Source organism: Juglans microcarpa x Juglans regia, chromosome 5S, assembly GCF_004785595.1.
Source record: "Juglans microcarpa x Juglans regia isolate MS1-56 chromosome 5S, Jm3101_v1.0, whole genome shotgun sequence".
NCBI classification, from domain to species: Eukaryota; Viridiplantae; Streptophyta; class Magnoliopsida; order Fagales; family Juglandaceae; genus Juglans; species Juglans microcarpa x Juglans regia.
In genome coordinates, this window is record NC_054603.1 from 2,112,511 (window position 1) to 2,133,367 (window position 20,857).

A 20,857-nucleotide genomic window follows, 5' to 3' on the forward strand; every position below is an offset into this window, starting at 1 on the left:
TCTACTTCTGGGTCATTTCCTGCATAAATCCTTATGAAGGTGCAGTGAAAATATTTTACGCAACTAATCCAAACAACTTGCACCAGAATCAAATGAAAATGATTAATGCCAACAAATCCGTCATTAATGGGGAAAAGAACTGACTTCATATAGAAAACTCTTCAAATATTATGCACTCTTAGAATCCTTTTTTCTCTTTTCCTCTCCTCTACATTAGGAAATATAATGAGAGAAATGGGATAACACAATTAAGGATACTGCAAGTAAAAAATTGGAATTTCTGAAGATTATTGTTCACCGAATTACAAAGTACTCAAACCATTTCCAAATAAGAAGATGGGTACTGAAATACTCGACAGCCACCTCACACCTTCTCATTACTATATTAGAAAAATGAAAACCTTGTACCGTTTCTTGCTGCAAACAAGTTGTATTCTTCCACCATACTCTCTTTCTTATTCGAATTCGAAGAACGATCACTCTCGACATGATCGGTTGGATATTCTTGAGAGAAATCCCCAATAACCCCTTCTTTCTGAGCAATCTGATCTGGTTTACACCCATTTGAAAGAGCAACAGGCCCACCAAAATGGAACAAGGAAAACCCTGAGTTACCCGTATGCAATTTGGAAGGATTATCGTTTTGCCCCACTTCATTTCCTGGTGCTTCTTTTGGATGCGGTCCGGCTCTGACCGCCTTCTCTGCATTAGCTTTATTAAAAACTTCTTGTCCTGCACCTGGCTTAGAGATCCGAGTTTGCTCATCAGCATTTACACCACTGGCTTTGGCAACAGGTTGATAAACTGGGACAGGGTTGTGATTAAATACCGGGGCAGCCGCACCTAGATGCTGCAATGGACCATATTGCATACAGAAACGTGAGTTTTCATTTATACCAAACCCAAGAGGGCTAGCATATAAATAGTGGTTGGTATGGGGGAAGGGCATTAATCCATTAGCATGAGCTGCTGGCCATGAAACTGGGTTTTGATGGTAAAAACCCAACGTTGAAGGAGCTTGAAACACCGGAAAGTGTATGTTTTGGTTATGCATTGGCGGAAGCATGCCTTGAGGTTGAGAACCAATGCTAACAGCAGACGATCCATTATCAAAAACTTGCAAGACTCCTGTTGCTGGTTTCCCCAGACCAACACTTCCCCATCCATCCAATGAAAGACCAACAGATGTGCTGCTTCCCATGACCTTCCCGCCATTTGAATTCTCATTTTTCTCCACTGCAACTTCCTGACACTTAGAGAAGCCATTATGGGCGCATAATTCTCTTCCTTCTGATTGCTGGCTGGAATCTTCTGAATCTGATGTGGAAGAGGATTCTGGATTTCCATGGTTTGAAGAGGCCGTATTGCTGTCACCCTCACTCAGGCATGATGAGAAGCTATCAGAACTCAATGTGCTGCTACTCATGATGGGATCTGAGGTCCCATTAGATGCTGATTTATCAGAATTCACTGCAGAACTGATTGGACATGATCCAATTTCCTCAGAAGCCGCTTCAATTGAGTTGCATTGGCCCTTTGCTCCCACATTAAATTCATTCTCAGAGGGCCCATCAGTTTCAAAGCCATGAAGTTCTGATTCCTTTGAATTACTATCCTCCCGATCAATAACAGCTGAATCTTCACTGTGTTCACAATGACTATCGCTACCAGATGACTTGACAAAGTTATTATCAGGCTTTGCCCCTTCAACCTTGAAAGTAGATGACCTCAAGGTAAAGTCGAAGTCTGAGTTACTTCGTGGATACTTTTGATGTGATTCCATGGGTTCCCAAACTTTCTTGGAGTGAAGCACCTCTTTGCTAGGAGGATTGTTCCCTGAGATGGCTTTGTTTTTGGGTCTCTCACAACCAGCTCGCAAGTATTCTATTTGATTATACTTGTTACCACGATAAAATTGCTTGGACACATCCAATGCAGACTCTAACTTGCTTGCAGATCTGGTATCCCGACTTACTCTGATTGTAGAAATATGTGGATCAATCCTCGCTCTATATTCATTATTCTGGTTACAGCTGCAAGAATGGAGGTCAAATCTATCACTCAATCTGTTGCTGCAAAACTTAGGGCCACAATGTCGACCATTGGACTTTGGAGCATTATTCATCCTTGACTGCCTATTAGATCCATTCATGCCCCTGGAAGGAGTCTCACAATTATCACCATAGTATCTTGACTCAGATCTCTGAACCGCAGTCCCAAATTCTGCTGTTACATATCGGTGTCTGTCAGACCACTTCAAAGATGGATCTAGTTGAATTTCTTTCCGAAATTTTAGTCTCCGACAAGAAAAACTTGATTGCTCATCTGTAAAAGAATCATTCCAATCTTTCCCATATGCAATTTCCCCATCAGGACTATCATAAGAGCGATCTTGCATTCTTGAACTAATATACCCATTTGAAAAATCATCTTGAATATCAGGATATCCAGGCCTAAATTGAATAGTATCACCTTCACTAACTGAATCCCGGCAGCTGAGGAGATTATTTGGACCCTCATGCGATTCTTCCCTTGTGACGTTAGGATGAAGAGGAGTTTGATTTGACTCCGGACATTTTTTATCTTTATCCTTTTCTTTCTCTTTCAACCTTTCCTTTCTTCGAAGTTTTTTCTCTCTTTCTTTTGTTCTTCTTCTCTCTTTGCGTGCTTCTTCTTCACGCTTCTCGTTTTCTTCTTCTTCAAGAAGTTTCATCTGTAGGAAAAAACATTTGTGAGACGAATTTCTCCCAAGAAATGGCTCCCCTAATCTTTTGTCGCCAAAGTCTTATCCCTAAATACCACAAATATCAAGACCTGCTTTTCTAATGTGATGATTTCTTTGCATGCAACATGAACACGGTCTTCCAGCAGTTTCAGTGCAAGGCAAACAAAGATGCTGTGTGCATTTTGGCGCGCTGTTCCTTCTCTAAAAGCCTTTTCAACCTGAAACAATAGCATTCACAGAATCAGGTGGAGAAGATCTACAGCATCGTGCTAGCCATCTCTTCTAGTCCTTTCTACTTTAAAGTGCTAAAAAATGTCTTGGACCAGAAAATAAAAATTACCAAAAATTGCTAAAAAAAAAAAAAAACCAAAGGGGTGAATTATAGTCTACTTGCCATTACTTCAAGCACACAACAATATTGCTCCTTGCAAGCCCGATAGAATGCAGCATTGCTAACTGAATCATCGGACTGGAATTCAAGTGTACTTGGGAGCCTCTATTAATGTTTACAAACCATAGCAGTAACAAGAGAATTGTGCAGTTATTCAGCCTTCAGGTGTATGAGGTAGAATAATTACCTAGACCATAGAAACCGAACCAAGCCAACAAAGTCTTAGATTCCAAGTTCTTAAGGTTGGGAAGAAATTCTTCCAATGAATGAGAGATTTCTGTGTTTTTTTTAATTATTATCGTCCATGTAACATTATTATCGTCCATGTAACCACTCTACACCTATTGCTCTCCGGATACAAGTGTTACCGCTCATCATCTAGATATCTTCATTCGGCCCAACTCATCCCGTGTGTGTGTTGTGGGTGCTTTTTTTTTTTTTTGTTAGGGGGGGGGGGGGGGGGGGGGGGGGGGGGGGGGGGGGGGGGGGGGGGGGGGGGGGGATGTTTGATTAGCTAACCTGTGTAATCAAAATGTGGATTGGCTGGATCTTTACCTAAATGGAAATCTATGTCAACGATTTAGGATTTTTAGATCAAACAACAAGCCGGTTCCATTCTTCCACCCCTATATTCTTGCTTTAACTCTTTCTTCTTTTATTTTGGGGAAAAACTTGCAAAAATCCTACGAGAAATATACTCTTCGATGGTCTATGTGAAAAACCAAACATAAACTTAGACCTACTACCAGACTAGTCAATGTTTGTAGTCCCGCTTTCTTAACACCATTCTTATTTAGAAAAAGAAAAAGGAACCAAAAAGGCTTGGCAAACTGAAAATACCTGTTCCTTAAAAATTACAGTTGCAGCATCTAGAAGAAACTCTCGAGCAAGTTCAGGACTCTTCGCATGTTTTTGGGGACGGGAGCATTCTCCATCAAGCTCATTTCCATCCTTGTCCATGGAATCATCATCCTAAAAGTATTACACAACATAGAAGAAAAATCTACATCTTTCAAGGGATTACTGAGATAAATATGTGAACAAAAGTAACAAATTCTAAATGCATGCAAAGAGTTAATTAGCCCTACAGAGATAGAGCTACCTCTTCTTCCTCAGCCTCTTCAGCATGCTCAAAAAAACTTCTGATACTTTCCCCTCTGGTGATTGTCACGAAACCATCCCCAACAACAAGCCTGCCATGTACACATTGTTGACCTTTTAATGCATGAGCTTTTACCGAAAGCTCAGTGCAGCGGCCATCTAATTTCCAAGCTTTCAGAGTGACAAAACATGCACTTAAACCACCAAGATCTAGGCCACTGACTTGGACATTTCCAACCATTCCAACATTTTCAAATTCCAGAATATCAGATTTTCCCTCTCCTGTTCCAACTGCCCACTCAAAGTGATGGTATGTTCCCACAGTGTCAGCAAAAGTTTGGCGCCAGTCGGCTTGAATTGTGTCATCAGATACCTGAGAAGTTTGTCATAATAGCACAACATCTCTATTGAGTCCTCACCGAAAGCCCCAAAGCACGTGACAAGTTATCAAAAACATTATATCGGAAAATTTTCTCTGAACTACTAAAATGAGATTTACAAGAATTCCTAACTGGATTCACAGAAAGGGGGAGACAAAGAAACTTGAAGGAATGGACAAAAGCAACACCTCGTATTGAAAGGCTGTATCTGCAACACAAAACCAACTAGTGCAGCGGGGTTCTCTCCTCAAGCGCTTTAACTCCTTCAGTTCCTTGAACTCACGAATGACATTCCTTCTGCAATCTCTGCAAAATCTCTTGCTGTCGAATCTGTGACAAGAATATGGAAAACAGAAAGACCTTACAAGAAATCCTAATGAAAAAATAGGTAGCATAATAATTGTTAAATGGGCATGGACATTGGATAAATTGCTAGGTATTCAAGTAATTGATGTGCAACACGTAGGACAAAACAAGCAAATAACTGCATGCAATATACAATAATTAAGTTTTCAGTTTCTGAATAATGCAAATAGTTCATAGGATGTTCGAAGGCATCTGTCTTTCTACAGAAAAACCAGATCCACCAGTGCAAAAACTTGTTCTGAATGACTCGATATTGAAAAAAAAATTCCTATAAAACAGTTATTAATAGCAGGGAATATCCTCCCGCAACTCTAATCATTTAGATGCCATGTCTCCGGTTAAAAGAGCGTGACTTCAATTCTTACTTTCTTTTTTTTTTCTTTTTTTTTTTTTTATAGGTAATAAGAGATTTTATTCCAAGTAAATAGGCATAGCCCAAGTACACAGGGAGTATACATGAGAATACACCTAAATACAAACTAAAGCAAAATAGAATTAAAATAAAGCATTACAATTATTCATGTCCTTCACTAGATTGTTCACCCAAAAATTTAAAGTGCTAAAGAAAAAATCCCTAAATTCCCCCATTGTGTGTTCACAATCTTCGAAGCACTTCCCATTTCTCTCCAGCCATAGACACCAGAACAAACACAAAGGAATCATCCTCCATTCAGCTTTATTGCCTCCACATCCCGCAGCGCCTTGCCAACTAGCCAAGAAATCCACCACTTGAAAAGGCTTCACCCAAGCAATGCCTACCCTTGCAAATAACTCATTCCATAAAGCAGTCACCATTTCGCAATGAAGAAACAGGTGGTTAACTCTTACTTTCTTTGCTCTCTTGCTAACTCTCACCCTTCAAAGCCTTTTGTACCTCTTCTATCAACAATGTCACCAAATCCTCATTCAAAGTATCAATTTACACTCCTAGTGGTGATTATTTATTTTCCTAATGGCTTTCATGTCTAACCTTAATCATGGATATTGCCAAGGACGTTCAATCCAGAAAGAAGGTATAGAATTAGCTTACAATATCCTTCAAAACACGAATGATATGCCTTTCAGAACCCTCCTATTATCCCCTAATGGCTTTCAGAACCCTCCTATTACAGTCTCCTAACTGATGCATATAACAGTGCCAAGTCATTCAGCTCTTAACCCCTCATTCAGTTTGGGTGAGGAAAGAAGATGATAAGTAAAAGGGACAAGTAATGTTGCCTTTACTAAGAAATAAAGACGGGAATGAAATGGTAAGAAATATTTCTGAGATTCCTCCCATTTGAATCCCCAGCTCAACCAGAGTAACTGCTGAGGAAATGGCTTGTGTGAAGCATTTTTCAACATTTCTACTGTTTTATTCAGCAAATTATTAAGAGCCCATACATTTTTTGCATAAGACTATAATGGTAGAATTACTGTACGGATAATTAATTGTAAAGCCATAGATTTCCTTCCCTAGCATTTCAGTCAAACCAGACATCTTAATTACCTTACCTTTTCTCTCTTCCTTACCCTTTCCTTCTCTATTTTTTTACTCCTCTATTTGAAGCCAAACAGAGTGAAAGACCCACATACTTCAGATAGTGCCTTTATCTCATCGAACCTTCAAAATTCAGTAGAGATGGAATTGGAACATTGCTTGCCCGCACAAACAAACATGTGGTATTCCCTTAATGCAGCTTGTGTAGTTTCTTATCTTGAACAACATTCATGGTCCTTCAAACATATTGTTGATCAAACAGCATTTCTGCTTTTACAAGGGGATATACAAACAATATTTCACACACTTTGTCACTTACAGGACATGATTCCCAATCACTGTTGAAGCCTGCCCTAATCAACATCCTAACTGCATAGTGCATGCCCTATCGGATAATCATTTGTAATGTTGCCAGAATGACAGATTGGTGTTTTGTTTGAATCAACCTGCAGATTTGTGCTAGAAGTATCAAATGTTCAATAACTTGATGGACTTCAAAGGCATGTGAACCAAAGAAAAGCCTTGAAAAAAAAACAGTTTAGGACTATTCAAACCCTCCAAACCAACCAAGTGTGGAAATTGAACCTCGTATATGCTTCCAAATAAGCTTTTCTTTTCTTCTGCATCAATTTTCCTAGGAATAACCACCTCTAAAATGAACATTCATCTTGTCATTCCCATAATAGCAACTCATTATTACCATTAATTATCATGCATTTTCTCTACAATATAAACTGAATGTTACATATCAGGAATAAGCATATAGGTAAAACACCTGTACATAAGCCTCTCAATAAAATCCTCTTCCTTCATCCTTAGAAGAGACTGCCGGGTTTCTTCTCCAAGAGCTGACCAGAAATCCACCAAAGTATCACAAGAAAGCCTGGCAGTGTGCAGTGCACATGTTTCCCTTGTTCCATGCCCTCTGCCATAATTCGCAATTCCTTGACTTATCCAACCACGACCACTCCCACCACAGGCATCGGGATAAAGCAACTCGCGTTCCCGTTCCCTCGCACGTGCATTGTCAAATACCTAGTTCAAGCAAAAAGTCAACTGCTAAGTCATTAAAGAATAGCTATAAATTCTAATTGAACAATAAGTTTCATTGGAAATTACATTTTGGAGACCCTTGAGAGACTTTGCATACAGATAGCAATCCATAAGTGTCAGTGATCCATCACGTGTTGTGGTTAGACCTCCCCAAGGATGTACAGATGGATCTTGAATCTCATCTTGGCAACCGTTATCAATACTCTCATTTTGAGTTTTTGAGTCCCCCTGTCTGTTGTAGGGAAGGTGCCCAACTGATCCTTCCTGCTGCAAAGACTTTCCATACATGACAATCTGCAAAAAACCTTCAAGCAGTAACCCATTGCATCTAGAGCAGTACATATTTTTACGAGCTTGCTCAAAGAAGGTTTGCTTGTCGATCCTCAGAAGCTCCTGCTGAGCTTGCAGTGACAACTCACTCCAGAACTAAGTCAAAAGTAAAAGGCACTTTATAATGACTGATCACAACATCTCGTAAGTTCATGCAAACTTAGCAACCACATTCCCATGCAACACCATATATAGTTTATCACAATTTATAATTGTTACCAGAAACTTGCTAGCTTAACTGCAATCATTGATAAAATCAAGAAAACCCAAAAACTCCTTTCATCAATGATTTGAAAAATGGCACATACTCCAAGATGAAACAGAAAATTCTTCTATCGCCAGTTTTCATGCAAATGTTTCTGTTTATGTATTATGGTTTCCTTTTAGCAGATAAAATAGAGAGCACGTGTAAAATCCCGCCACAAATAACAACTTTCTATTCCAAATTCTAAGAATTCTTGACAATGACAGACCAAATAATAAGAAATATAATATCTTATTCTCTGGCCACAGGATTCTTTGCCACCGGATAGGCGCCAATGTGTTATCATCAATTGGAAATACAAACCTGATTCCCAGTTAAAGCTATGAAAACAAATAACATATCAAGTGCAACGTTTGTAAATAAATAAACCATGAGTTAAACTATCTAGAATGGACCCGATAAACCAAACACGAATAATCCAATCAAAACAAAGCCTCTAGCTAATAATCATCAATCTGAACCCCACAAAAACACATTGTCTAAATAATTAGCACTCCAAGATCCAATCCAATCTTAACCCGGCCATCAAAATTCACATAAAATCCAATACCAAACAATGATCTAAATCAATTTTTATATTACTTCGAAAAAGAGAAGAAAAAAATTTAAAAAAAAATAATCTAGTACCTTCTGGAGCTGGTTATAGTTAACATCGTCGCCATGCTTGGACCAAAACCCGTTGGCCGAGAGCGTGTAAGACGCGGTTGAACCATTAATAAATTGGCCATTCCTGTGCGCTAGACCTGGCATTTTTTCTTTTTCAGGCGCGCGTAAATTCGTTCACCGATGCTTCCATTCCTGTCCCTTGATTACCGCCCACGTTCCCGGCCCGGTAAGGACCGAATCCGATCGATTAACCTAAAATTCAATCGAATCGGATTGCGGAATGCGCAAATTGATCAGGAAAAAAAAAATTAATTCGTAAATTACAAATCGACGAGTCCACCGATCGAAACGGTGCTGCTTGGAGATGAATCTACGGATTGGATTGGCGTGAACTGGAAGAGATTTAGATAGAGTGATGGAGGAGGAGGTAGGGGTTTTTGGTCGAAAAGAAAATGGAGATTTGGTATTGTCTCTGTAAATATATTTGGAGAGAGTGTGGACTGGCGTTGGTAGGGAGGGCTCGGTTAAAATTACTGTTACATTACAATTTAACGTGTGGGTTAAATTTGATTTGGGTCCGATATTCTCATTATTTCCATAAATGGCAAAAACAAAATACGAAATCCTATGTTCGACTCTAATTAGATACTCATTTATATAATATTTATATTTAGAGAAGCACTACTCCCACCGAATTTAGATACCAAATTTTTTAACCGAATTGTATTTTTAGTTTTTTTTTTTTAATTAATGGCTAAGGAAATATTTTTTAATAAGTTTATAAATTTTATTTTTTTAACATGTTTCAAGTGGTTTAAAAAATATTTGAAAGAAAAAAAAATATTTACATTGCTCGGTACCCATTTGGTACCGAACTTTCGATAGGAGTAGCGCCACTCTTATATTTATCATGTTTTTTATTATTATTATCTAGTATCTCTTAACATGACATTAAATGATTATTTTACAAGTAAAATATAATAAATAATTTTTAATTATTAAATAACATGTCATGAGATGGTAGTCAATTGTTGACCGTAACGTTACTCTAGAAATTTTTTTTTTTTTTTTTTTTTGGCATCTCAAGATATTAGATAATTATCTATTAGAATTTCCAATAACATCTAATGTTCTCATCATAAAAAATAAAATAAAAATAAAGCCTAAATTCTTATTTTGTAAGATCTTCTCAACTATTTTTTGGCATGGTAAATATTTATAGAAACATCGACAAATATTATAAAATCCAAACCTCGTGAATTTCTCTCATTTCCATGTAGTCCTAAACTTGGTATAAAAATAGTAGATGTTGAGCTTGATCCGGAATTATACAATGTATGCAATTAGCCTTTTCCATTGTGGTGATAAAGTTTTCCTTTTAATTTGTCCTTTGGTGGAAGAGCTTGTGGTGCTGTCACGCTGTTGAAAGATGAGGTGCTAAGGATTGGACGAAACTCTATTTAAATGTCCAAAATACTTCATATTTGGTATTTAATATCTTTAATCTGCCTTGAGTTTTATGTTCTTCTCAATGGTGTGATAGTCTTTTCCCTTTTTTTTTTTCACAAAAAAAAAAATGACAAGTTGATGTGATAATCACGACGGCAAAAGTAGAAAAAGACAATTTCCTGAAGTTAATATGTATTTTTGGAGATTATAGCAAATTTCGTGGTGAAAATCATGATTACTTGAAAATAGAGTAAAAACATGAGTGTTTGTTTTCTTGTGGGGGTGTTAGTCAACCATAATTAGATATCTCTAAGCATGATGTTCACAAATGTGGAACTCAATTCTGTCTTGACCTTTGCCTTATAACTGTTTTGTATTTAGAGAAATGATATTTGTAGTTGATTTTGTGGGTTTTATATTTATCTATTTTTTTTAAATAGAGTACGTGGGATTTGCACATCTTAAGACTATATCTAGCGTTACTCTTGTTGTTATAAAAACAGTGAAAATATAAATAATTTTTTGTGATAAAACAATTTCAAAAAACTTAGGCCCCTGGAACCTGCTTTCTCCCTTGAATATTTGAGTAATTCAAGACTATAGAACTACAATTCTCATCCACACGATATATGATTGGAAATTCACAGGAGGTCAGACAGAACATATATGGTTGTTACTGTTCTTCATCCATTTCAGAATAACATAAAAAAAAAAAAAAAAAAAGGATCCCGAGGAACAAGGAAAAAGTTACATAATGCAGAACACATGTTTGTCTGATTCTGAGGTAATTATATTAGGCATGAGAATCAGGGCCTGCTGGTTTTGAGTTAAGAAGTGGCTGGAGAGCCTTGACAACGATTGTCATGTTTGGCCGGAAGTCTGCCTCATATTGAACACACAGCGCTGCAACTGCTCCCAACTGAGAATATTACATGAAAACATGGTAAGAACTAGAAAGCTTTTCTGGGATAAACAAATCTGCTCAAACTCCTGGATTAAAACATGCCTCAAGTACATGGGTTGGGTTTGTGTTTGAACTTTATATGAAACATGAAAGCAATGGATATATCATATCATTAGCAAAGCTGTAATGGACGATTAAAGATTGTTCAATTACTGAAGAATGCAAGTCTGAGTGTGACAGGAATGGAAAGTTGATATCGCATTAACATAATTTGGTCCAAATACAAAGCAAATGTGAAGTGGTGAAGCCCTCATAATGCTCACCCCTCCAACGAATTTAGCAACATGAAAAGCAATTCTGGATGGAACGCTATAGGCATGCATTTCAAGATCAACTAGATAGTAGATATTGCAATTATAGAATTTAAAGTCAAGTGGTTTCATGACAAGATATCCTAGAAGGAAGGTTATCAGACACAGATTCATGCTCTTTCTTTTTCTGTTCTTATATACTAGTATTCTCCGTTAGTACAAAAGAACATATAAAAGCTTCAAAATCTGCAAGTTGTGAAACAATAAAGTTGAGGGAAAGGATAACAAAGGATACCTTAGCAACCGCCTTTGGTGGGTAGTCATTGTTTAGCTTGGGATCAACACATTGCTTCACTTTGTCCTCGCTCAATCTTGGAGTTGCCTGGGGTTGTTGGAATACAGATCAGATGTGTATATATTGGTGGCAAGGCAACTGAAATCAAATGTAGCAGAAAACAAAGCAACTCAGACAAAACCAGCAGAAAACAATACCCAAGTAACAAGACTCTGCTGCCCTTTGGGCATTGTATGGTCTACAGGCTTTCTTCCCGTTAAGAGCTCCAGAAGAACAACTCCAAAACTATAAACATCACTTTTCTGAGTTATCTGCCCTGTCATTGCATACCTGAACAGCAAGCAATAATGTTTAGAAAAAGGAAACTCCGTATCAGGAAACAATAATCTTGAGAGCAGAATAAAGTGTTTTTCATCAGAGACCCCCAAGAAGAGATCATAATACTAAAATTGAAGACGTGACAGGAATGTAATTTGCAGTCTATGGATCAACTGCTCAATTGTGTTCATTCAGGAAATTGCAGAAACTCTGGCACTTCATAGTTCATGTTCCACAGGAGATTGAACAAAATGAAGGATGGAAGCTAAAAATAGAGAAAAGCTAAGGCTTACTCTGGAGCATGGTAGCCAAATGTTCCCAAGACTCTAGTTGATTGCAGCCGAGCTGCCGTATCAGAAGACTGATTTGACAAGTTAAAATCGGCAATTTTCGCCAGGTAGTCATCAAAAAGTAGGACATTGGTAGATCTGACATCACGATGAACTATCGAAGGCTGCACCTTTTCATGCAGAAACTCAAGGCCTTTGGCTGCCCCGTAGGCAATCTTAACCCTTTGGTTCCAGTTTAAAACAGGACCAGGTGCAGCCCCTTCTACACCTTTCCTCCCTGCATTAGAGCACAAAATATGAAATGAATTCCACAAGGAACGGGGAAGAAAAAAGAAAAAAAGTTCAAGAGTGAAATAAGTTGGAATACCGTGTAATATGTCATGTAAAGAACCCTTAGTCGCAAACTGATGTACCAAGATTCGATTATTTGCTTCCAAACAATACCCGATTAACTCAACAAAATGCTCGTGCTTAAGCCTTGAAACTGTTGATAACTGCATCAACCGTGAAAACAGTAAAATCAAGTCCCAAACGCATTGCCTTCTTCAGCAGAAAAATGACTACCTAAGACCTCACCTGAGCTGCAAAATCTGAGTCTGGCTCTTGTGATGAACTGGAATCCAACTTCTTTATTGCAGCAGCCTGACCATCACTCAGCTTTGCATGGAATACCCTGCCATAAGAACCTTCTCCAATCAAAGCCTTTGTGCCAAAGTTGCCGGTCAACCTACTCAACTCATCCAATGATATAGCTGGTGTTTCAATGGGTAATACTTTCTGAGGAGCTCCACTTTTGACCATGTTGGAACTCCTTGGCTCTCCTCTCCCGATGCCTGTAATCAAGAGGCAATCACACTCCATCACACTTTTAGACATATTCCTTGTTCTAACTCAAAAATGTTCTCATAATTAAAGAGTAGGTGAAGTGTAACAAGATAACACCAAATAGAGTATTAGACGGAGTTGAGGATTGTTATCCCCACCATATGTATCTTCGCCTCTGGGTGGTGCAGTATAGTGGTTAGCTGGGAGACCGTGGTTTTCCTCCTCCTTACCTCCACAGCAGAACATAGTTCAAGTCGTGGTTGCAGCGATCTCAAAACCCCATGCAGAGCAAATGAAAGAAGAATCCTCAGAACATAATAGCTCCTGCAATTACAGTAATCCAAACCCATACATCAAACCATGACTCATAAAAATCAAAGAATGAAGAGCGCCAACAGTGAAAGTGACCTTCAATGCCCACCCCACCCTTTTACCTCCAAAACTAAATAAAAAAGAAATGATGGAAACAAGCCAGGTGAAAATATAGAAAGCGCACAAACAAATTAATAAATATTCTTTTGGTTCCCGAGAAAGTGGATGAAAGAAACTTGCGAGTGTGATTGTAGCATCACTTGTAAAATAATTGAACTTTTTTCTAATTTTCAAAGATTCCTTCCTACTTTGTATCATCTCAAAGCACCAGTACTGTCGAGATTTCAATATAACAGCAAGGCAGCACTCCTAATCCAACAAAGAAAAGATAAATTTGATAACAGGTTAAAATTGCCCATTTACGTATCCCATGCAAACTCAAAGATGTTCCCATGTTAACAACATTTGAAAGAACTTTCGAATAACAATAATGAGGGTCGTACCTGGGATCCAAACGATCCGACAAGAGCACAGACACCAAAAGTACAATCGATACAGACAGAGACCGAGAAAAAGAAATTGTGAAATAATGGGAAGATATCTGGAAACAGGGGAAGCAGAAAGTCGTTCCTCTCTAACTTCCTCGGATGTGTCTCTGTTTCGTGGCAAAGGCAGACGTTTTTCTGTTCCGCGGGAAACTCGGTTGGAGGGTTTAACCGCTAAAACAAACCTAATAAGTTAATAACCCACCCTACACGTCTAAGTGCCCCCCACGATGCACGTCCCCAAAAACAAAAAGACAGACGGGGAGATTTCATGCCTCGTTTAATAAAAACACAGATAATAAAACTCAGATGTTTAGATATGGATTATGCTATAAAAATGCATGGCCCAACTGTCGCCGTTTGACCCACAACTTTATTGTCCGAACTCCATACAAAAACAAAGTTTAAAGCCGTAGACATGGTCTGATGGTGCAAAATTTGATCTTACCAAATGAATATTTGATATTTCATGTCTCTCAAAGAATAATGCACGTCTTCTGCACTTCCTAATTTACTAACCACAAGATCGCAAGCCGCGTCACTTAACTCATTCACAAATTTACGTAGTTTGATGTGGTATGTCATATTTCTTTACGGTAAAAGTCATTTTAATACAACGTCAAGTCATGTCAATTTATAAGTTTACTTTTATAAAATCTATTTATAGATTAGAAGTATTTTTCATAGAGAAGACAGAGAACATGAAATATATTCGTTGTAAATCTAACACCAGTTTGTATGGCAGGGTCAAACGAGTGAATGAATATATGGGTCGAGGCCAAAATCCCAAGCATCGTACAATACACTCAAAAGGAGGAAGAAAGTATTGAATCTATTGATTTTGCTTGGCCCGTTGGCGATCCTTGAATGATTCATAAGTATAGGCACTAAAGTTAATAAAATTACAGGACCTTTATTTTTGTGTCCATGCATTCTCAAGAGTCAAGAGGTAAGAATGACGCGTGATGATAGGTTCGAGGATATGGAAAACAATGAACGAAGTTACAGAAGAAGCTAATTTTAAGGGCTAAAAGCCTCCAGATGGATGGAAATAACAAAATTATCGAAGATCAATAAAATATAAAACACATTCATAATACCAAATGAATCTTTTGGTATGCTTTGATCTTTTACACTACTTTGCAACCGGAGTATGTGGACTGCAGGCAATCTAACAAATGCAGCAAGCCTTCACCCCAATCACAGAGACATCATGTAAACACAAAGGGAAACCTAATCAGAATAATTAAAGCTTCACCAGTTGCCACATGAAGCAACCCCAATGTCTTACTGTACACTCACCTAAACATTCATAATCTTTCTAGCTGTTATTCTTCTTTCCATATACGGCCAGTAACCCTCAACTTCAGCTCTTGCCTATCCCCACCAGAAAAGTATAGAGCCATATTCCTCTGAATAATGAGTCCGTCCTGACTGTCACGAACTTTCTTATGGCTGTCGCGAATGCTTCTTGGTATTCCTTGCCATATGAGCTTACGACCATTTGCACCAACTTCCAAACTATAGCTGAATTTCTTTGCCTCATTGTCATCGCCCATGAATCGCAAGAAGGCCATGTATACTGGTGCCATGCCAAGCTGGAAAGCCTCAAAATGCAAACAGAATTGTCTTCCAAAACAGTTGAACACCTGCACAAAAAGGCAGATCAAAACATTAAATTGGAATGCATTAAACTTGTTTGCATAGAGAATGAAAAAGTACATGATATGAAGTAGGTATATAAACGTTTTTATTTCTGAATAAGGAAGCAGGTATATGGGAGTGAATCTAGGGAAAAGATCACTTCGCATACAACTAATTGCTGCTAATGCAACTAATGCAATTTGATTAAAATGACAATACTCGACCAATTCCTTTAGGGCCATGAAATATGTTTTACAAACAACCTGTACAAAAAGCATGTGAACCCGCTTAAGAAATTATTATCATTTATCAGTTCCCAAGCAGTGCAAGACACTTTTCCCATTTCATTTATTTAAAAACTAAATTTAGATCAACAGCCACTCGCCAGCACTACCACTATGTGCTAAAAATGACCGAATCATAAACTCAACTCAACTTAACTAAGCCTCAATCCCAACAAATTAGGCACAAGAAGAATTACCAAATCTTGCTACCATAAAAAATTTATGATAATGAGTGATGCAAGATTTTGTAAGCCCTAACAAGAAATAAGGCATAAGATATAATCATATCTAGTCCAATATACTTCCAGCCCGTCCAAAATTTTTCTTTTACTTGAACGAGTAATGTATTTATGAATAAGGGACAGCTCAGGGCTCAGGCCATCTCCTCCATGTTCCAATAAGAGACACAGAAGATAGAAATGGGACCAGAGAAATTACAAAAGTCAGCACAGCTAGCTAGATATTAGGACCATAGCATAAAATACTTACAGTCAACATCCATGTGGCATTTTCAACTTCATGTGGGTTTGATTTAACATATCGATGGTTGAAGGTACACCCATCATGCATGTCAACCTTGTGATCATCCTTGAGATGTGCAACAAGAGTTGGGATGTCACCCGTGACAGAGCACTCAGATCCAGCATAAGGGCAACTGAATGGACGGAATCGACAATGTTGCTCATGCTTAAGCTTGCTGTAGTATGGGAAAATATCAGTGCAACCTAAAGTCTGGTATGTGCATGGGAGCTCCAACGATTCAGCAACCTTCTCCAGAGCCAAACACCTTATATTCCCAAGATCGTAGCGGCAAGTTGGGCAACAATTGTGCACTCTTATCTTGCAGTTTGAACACAGAGTATGGCCATTTGGACACTACAAAATGAGAATCCAAATACGAAAGGAGTTCAGAATGTGTTTAAAATTTGGACACTCTTATCTAGAATGTGTTAGAATAATTTCACAACCAGCATGTTAAGAGAAAACTGACAATAAGCTCTTTTCTAATTCTATTTTAAAATGTAATAACCAAACCAGCTCAAACGTAGGAAGCAGTTACAACTCACTGCGAAGCTTTCCCAATCAAATTACAAGTTAGTTAAATCACTTACAACAAAAAGTACTCCATACACCAGCCAAGATATATCTCTTAGGCATTAGCTATACAGCTATCTAGAAGTCTCCAAAGCTACCCACCAGGTAATAAATTCATAACCCAAAAGTGTCCTTCCTTTTAGATGGTGTATACCGCATCCAATAGGTCGAAATTAGATTTGGAACGATAATATTAGTTAAAAGTAAACCCTACCCTAAGAGGCCAGCAGCTTCGAAAACTGAATTAGGTGTTAATAAACAGAACAGACATGCCTCCCTTCGACATATTCTTCCACCACACAGATTCATTAAAATAGAAAATGTTCAAGAAAATTAATAGTTCAGTCACTGTCATGTGCTTAAAACATTCTTTTATAATTCATAGCTATATTAAGATTTGGTCATAAGTGAATTCCTTTTGGGTCTATAATAATAAATTATTTATATATTCAAGTTACATTAAACGATTAGTTGCCATTGTACCTGCAAACTTGGATTCCATATGTAAGGGGAACGGTAAGAACCCAAGCGTCATTGTAGGCTAGATTACAAGAAAAATACCAAGGTTATGCATGTGAGAGCCCATGATTTAAGCATTATTCTTCAACCCAACGGTGTCTTCAGTATATCAGCCTTTTTGTCTCATTTCAACTGAAACAATCCTACATTATAGTTATATTTGAACATGTGACAGAAAGTTATTTGTACCCAGAATTTGGTTAACAACAGCATTTGAAACTTCAATACAACCTTTAAAGTGGAGTAGAATATAAAATAGAAAGAATGCATATATAATGGAGCCATCACCAAACGTGCTAAACATAATAATTTAAATTCTATAAATTTCAAATGATGTTCTATGAATGATACCATAGTAATTACAGTTCCATATGAACATCCCAGAACTAAAAATGGAAGTCCTATCAGAAACAGATCATAAAAAAGTTCAGGAATGGAACATATGGGATTAGCATGCCTGGTAAATCGGAGGGTACATCAAACATGTGCAGACGGGGCACTCAAGCAGTTCATGCACACCATTAGTTGAATAAATCCCCTGCTGTCCACCAGAACCATTGGTAGCTCTTGTAGGTTTACTAATAGTCTCCAGCTCTGCTGTTGCTATTTCATAATCTGAAACTGTAGAATAAGACTCAACAACTTCTTTGCAAGCGCTGCTACCAGGAGCCATGGCTGATAGATATCTATGATATTTGTAGCTCAATGATTAAGATCCAGAACTGTAATTGCCTCCTTAATTGTGCCTCCTTCAATCACCTATGGTGATATTGCTCCGTCAGGAATATAAAGGATCTTAGTTACGAAAGAATCTCATAGACACTAAATAAAACCATATATTTCCAAGCCATTGTTGATTTCCAGTATGTACAGATCTTGGACCAGATAAGTGAGAACAAATATATTTCCAACTTGCAAGAGATCCATAGATGTATGCTTACAGCACATTAGTCCTATTTAACTTGCATTTCAAGAGTACTCTTCTGGCTTTTGAAAGTGGAGAAAAATCACACTGATAAATTGTAGAATTTAGTTTGCCAGGTTCCTACTATACAACTAGCGGGCCTCTGTGCTATCTGGGTGTTTCTATACTACAATTCCCAAATTATAAAACTAATCGTTTATTACTACAATTTCCACATCATAAAACTTGTCTATTAACAACATTTCCCAAATCATAAAACTAGCCGTTTATTCTAATGACTAAAGATTGTAACTGGCATTCAGAAGTTCTATACTACAGCTTTGCTTTGACAACATCAGTAGGTCCCATCCTTTCATTTGAATTCCCCAGTAAAACAATTTTAATAAATCTCTTCCCATGAAAAACAATGAAAGTAGTCAGGAAATGAGAAGCAGTGCTTTGCAGATAAATAAAAATTTCTAACTTTGCAGTTCACCAGTATTAGAATTGATAGGAAATTGCATTTGCCTTAACAAGAACAAGAAGAGAAAATTAACACACGATATTTGTTTTCAAACGTAAAATACCCCATGAAGAGTGTTTCGGCTAAAATATTGTACAAAATGGAAACAACAAAGCTAAACACAAATTATTTTCAAACACCAAATAAAGAGTGATTCAGCTTTAAAAACATTATACAAAATGGAGACAACAAAGCTAAACGCAAATATATAACCCAGACCAAAAAGTTTCGCATAGTTCCTCCACCGTACCTCAGTCAAACAAATCTCCAACGAACTTGAGCACATTCAACATAAACAGAACAAACTCGAAGTGGGTTTTCAGAAAACAGCCATTTCCATTTAGATCAACCGTGAAGCAATCAAAATCTATGTACAAACCAATAGAACAAAAATTGCAAAAAAAAGAAAATATGGCATAAGTGCCGAACAAAATTCTGGCAAATGCAATTCCTCTTATATCAAGCACCGAATCAGTCAAGATATGAAACCAGAAAAAATTCCAATTAAAAACAAAACACAATTTTCCACGTAGTTCAAAACTTATTTGCCAATCATTACTTTCCCACTTAAGTCATTAATAAAATAAATCAAAATAGTTATAAGAATACTAAAACAACGCAAAATCCTGTCTCGAAATTCCATCCAACCAACTCCAATCAAACGCAAAACTGGGTCTTGCCAAAAACTATCTTTCCCACTTAACCAAATCAAGAATGCGGTGAAATCTGGCACGAGAAGAAAAGCCAAAAGAATACCCATTTAAACGATCGAAAAATCATCATCCGATCAAAAGAAAAAACAAACCCACAACATATACAAAAAATCAAATAATCAATTGAGATTTCCAAGCCAAATGTCTCCGAAAACGATCAAATTAAATCCATAAACTCATGGGTTTCACTCGAATCATGAACAAGAAAACAAAAAACAAAAACAAGACTTTAGAACGAAAAAAAAAAACAACAAAAACAAACCAGTTCCACGAGCTCCGGGACTTGCGCGTATTACCTGGTTATGGAATTTGTAGAACAAAAATAAAAAAGGATATCCTGTTTTTATCGGTGCTGGTCATGGAGGTCTGTGTTGTCGACTTGTCTCTATGCTTCCACAAAATCATTACTGTGAAATGTGGTTTTATTATAAAGAGTTTCTCCCTTTTTCTAATGTTTTTCTCTTAATTTCTTTTTACTTTTTGTGTTTTAATTTTTTGTCCCAGACCGTGGACCAGTGACTCTACCCGCACGCAACGTTTGAATTCTCGATTCCTCTCTCTCTCTCTCTCTCTCTCTCTCGTTTTTTTTTTTTTTTTTTTTTTCCTTTCTTAAGACCGTTGACGTTTTAATTTCTAGAATAAAGGCTGAGTCCTGTACTCTCGCGTCTAGAGTAACAACGACTACTCGCTGGGATCCTCTGTCACGTTCCCTCTATAAGTAATCGAGAGACATTTCCTATAATTTTTCTAAAAATATTTTTATAATACGAAATAAATATAAAGATATAAGGTGAATTTTATTGTATTTAATTCCAAACTTCATAATATCTAGGGGTGTAAACCGGTTAGTCTGGATCGGAGAAACCGATCGGACCGACCAAATGCATGGTCGGTTTCGATCCAAACACTACATAAATTTTGGTCTTCAGTTCGGTCCCGAGGTGGAGATTTCTCTGACCGACCGAATAAAAAAATTTATATATATTATTTATATAATAATTATACAATTAACAATATAAAATTTTAAATATATTATTAATACTTGTTAATATTCTATAAATTAACAATATTTTATATATATTTTCATCTAACCTATCACTATTAACAATAAAAAATTTTAAATATATTATTAACACTTATTAATATTCTATGAATTAACTAATATATAATATCAATTAGTTAATTATATAGTAATTATATAAATTAATAATATAATTTTCATTTAATTT

The 20,857-nt window shown here is 37.2% G+C and overlaps 3 protein-coding genes across 7 annotated transcripts; all 3 read right to left on the reverse strand.

Moving 5' to 3' along the window:
• Nucleotides 1-255: 255 nt before the first annotated feature.
• LOC121267464 lies at nt 256-9,198 on the reverse strand. The gene is made up of 8 exons (XM_041171328.1): nt 8,719-9,198; nt 7,563-7,922; nt 7,219-7,478; nt 4,786-4,927; nt 4,219-4,590; nt 3,957-4,088; nt 2,815-2,943; nt 256-2,713 (listed from the first exon to the last, which is right to left on the reverse strand). Exons 1-8 carry the CDS (start codon nt 8,839-8,841, stop codon nt 386-388), a joined length of 3,846 nt encoding a protein of 1,281 aa, XP_041027262.1. The 5' UTR covers nt 8,842-9,198; the 3' UTR covers nt 256-385.
• A 1,514-nt stretch (nt 9,199-10,712) lies between these two features.
• On the reverse strand, nt 10,713-14,199 carry LOC121267320 (probable protein kinase At2g41970). The gene is made up of 8 exons (XM_041171169.1): nt 13,905-14,199; nt 13,248-13,413; nt 12,841-13,097; nt 12,632-12,758; nt 12,268-12,541; nt 11,854-11,986; nt 11,657-11,743; nt 10,713-11,065 (listed from the first exon to the last, which is right to left on the reverse strand). Exons 2-8 carry the CDS (start codon nt 13,333-13,335, stop codon nt 10,940-10,942), a joined length of 1,092 nt encoding a protein of 363 aa, XP_041027103.1. The 5' UTR covers nt 13,336-13,413; nt 13,905-14,199; the 3' UTR covers nt 10,713-10,939.
• Nucleotides 14,200-15,011: 812 nt separating this feature from the next.
• Nucleotides 15,012-20,074, reverse strand: LOC121267830 (E3 ubiquitin-protein ligase SINAT2). Of its 5 annotated transcripts, none has more exons than XM_041171914.1 (4): nt 19,925-20,074; nt 17,946-18,263; nt 16,364-16,750; nt 15,012-15,595 (listed from the first exon to the last, which is right to left on the reverse strand). In XM_041171914.1, the coding sequence occupies exons 2-4, from the start codon at nt 18,159-18,161 to the stop codon at nt 15,275-15,277; spliced, it is 924 nt and encodes a 307-aa protein (XP_041027848.1). In that variant the 5' UTR covers nt 18,162-18,263; nt 19,925-20,074; the 3' UTR covers nt 15,012-15,274. The 5 variants fall into 5 exon arrangements, with proteins under 5 accessions (XP_041027848.1, XP_041027851.1, XP_041027852.1 ...); XM_041171917.1 differs by having other exon boundaries at nt 17,946-19,282; nt 19,925-20,065; XM_041171918.1 differs by having other exon boundaries at nt 19,891-20,027.
• Between the last annotated feature and the right edge of the window lie 783 nt (nt 20,075-20,857).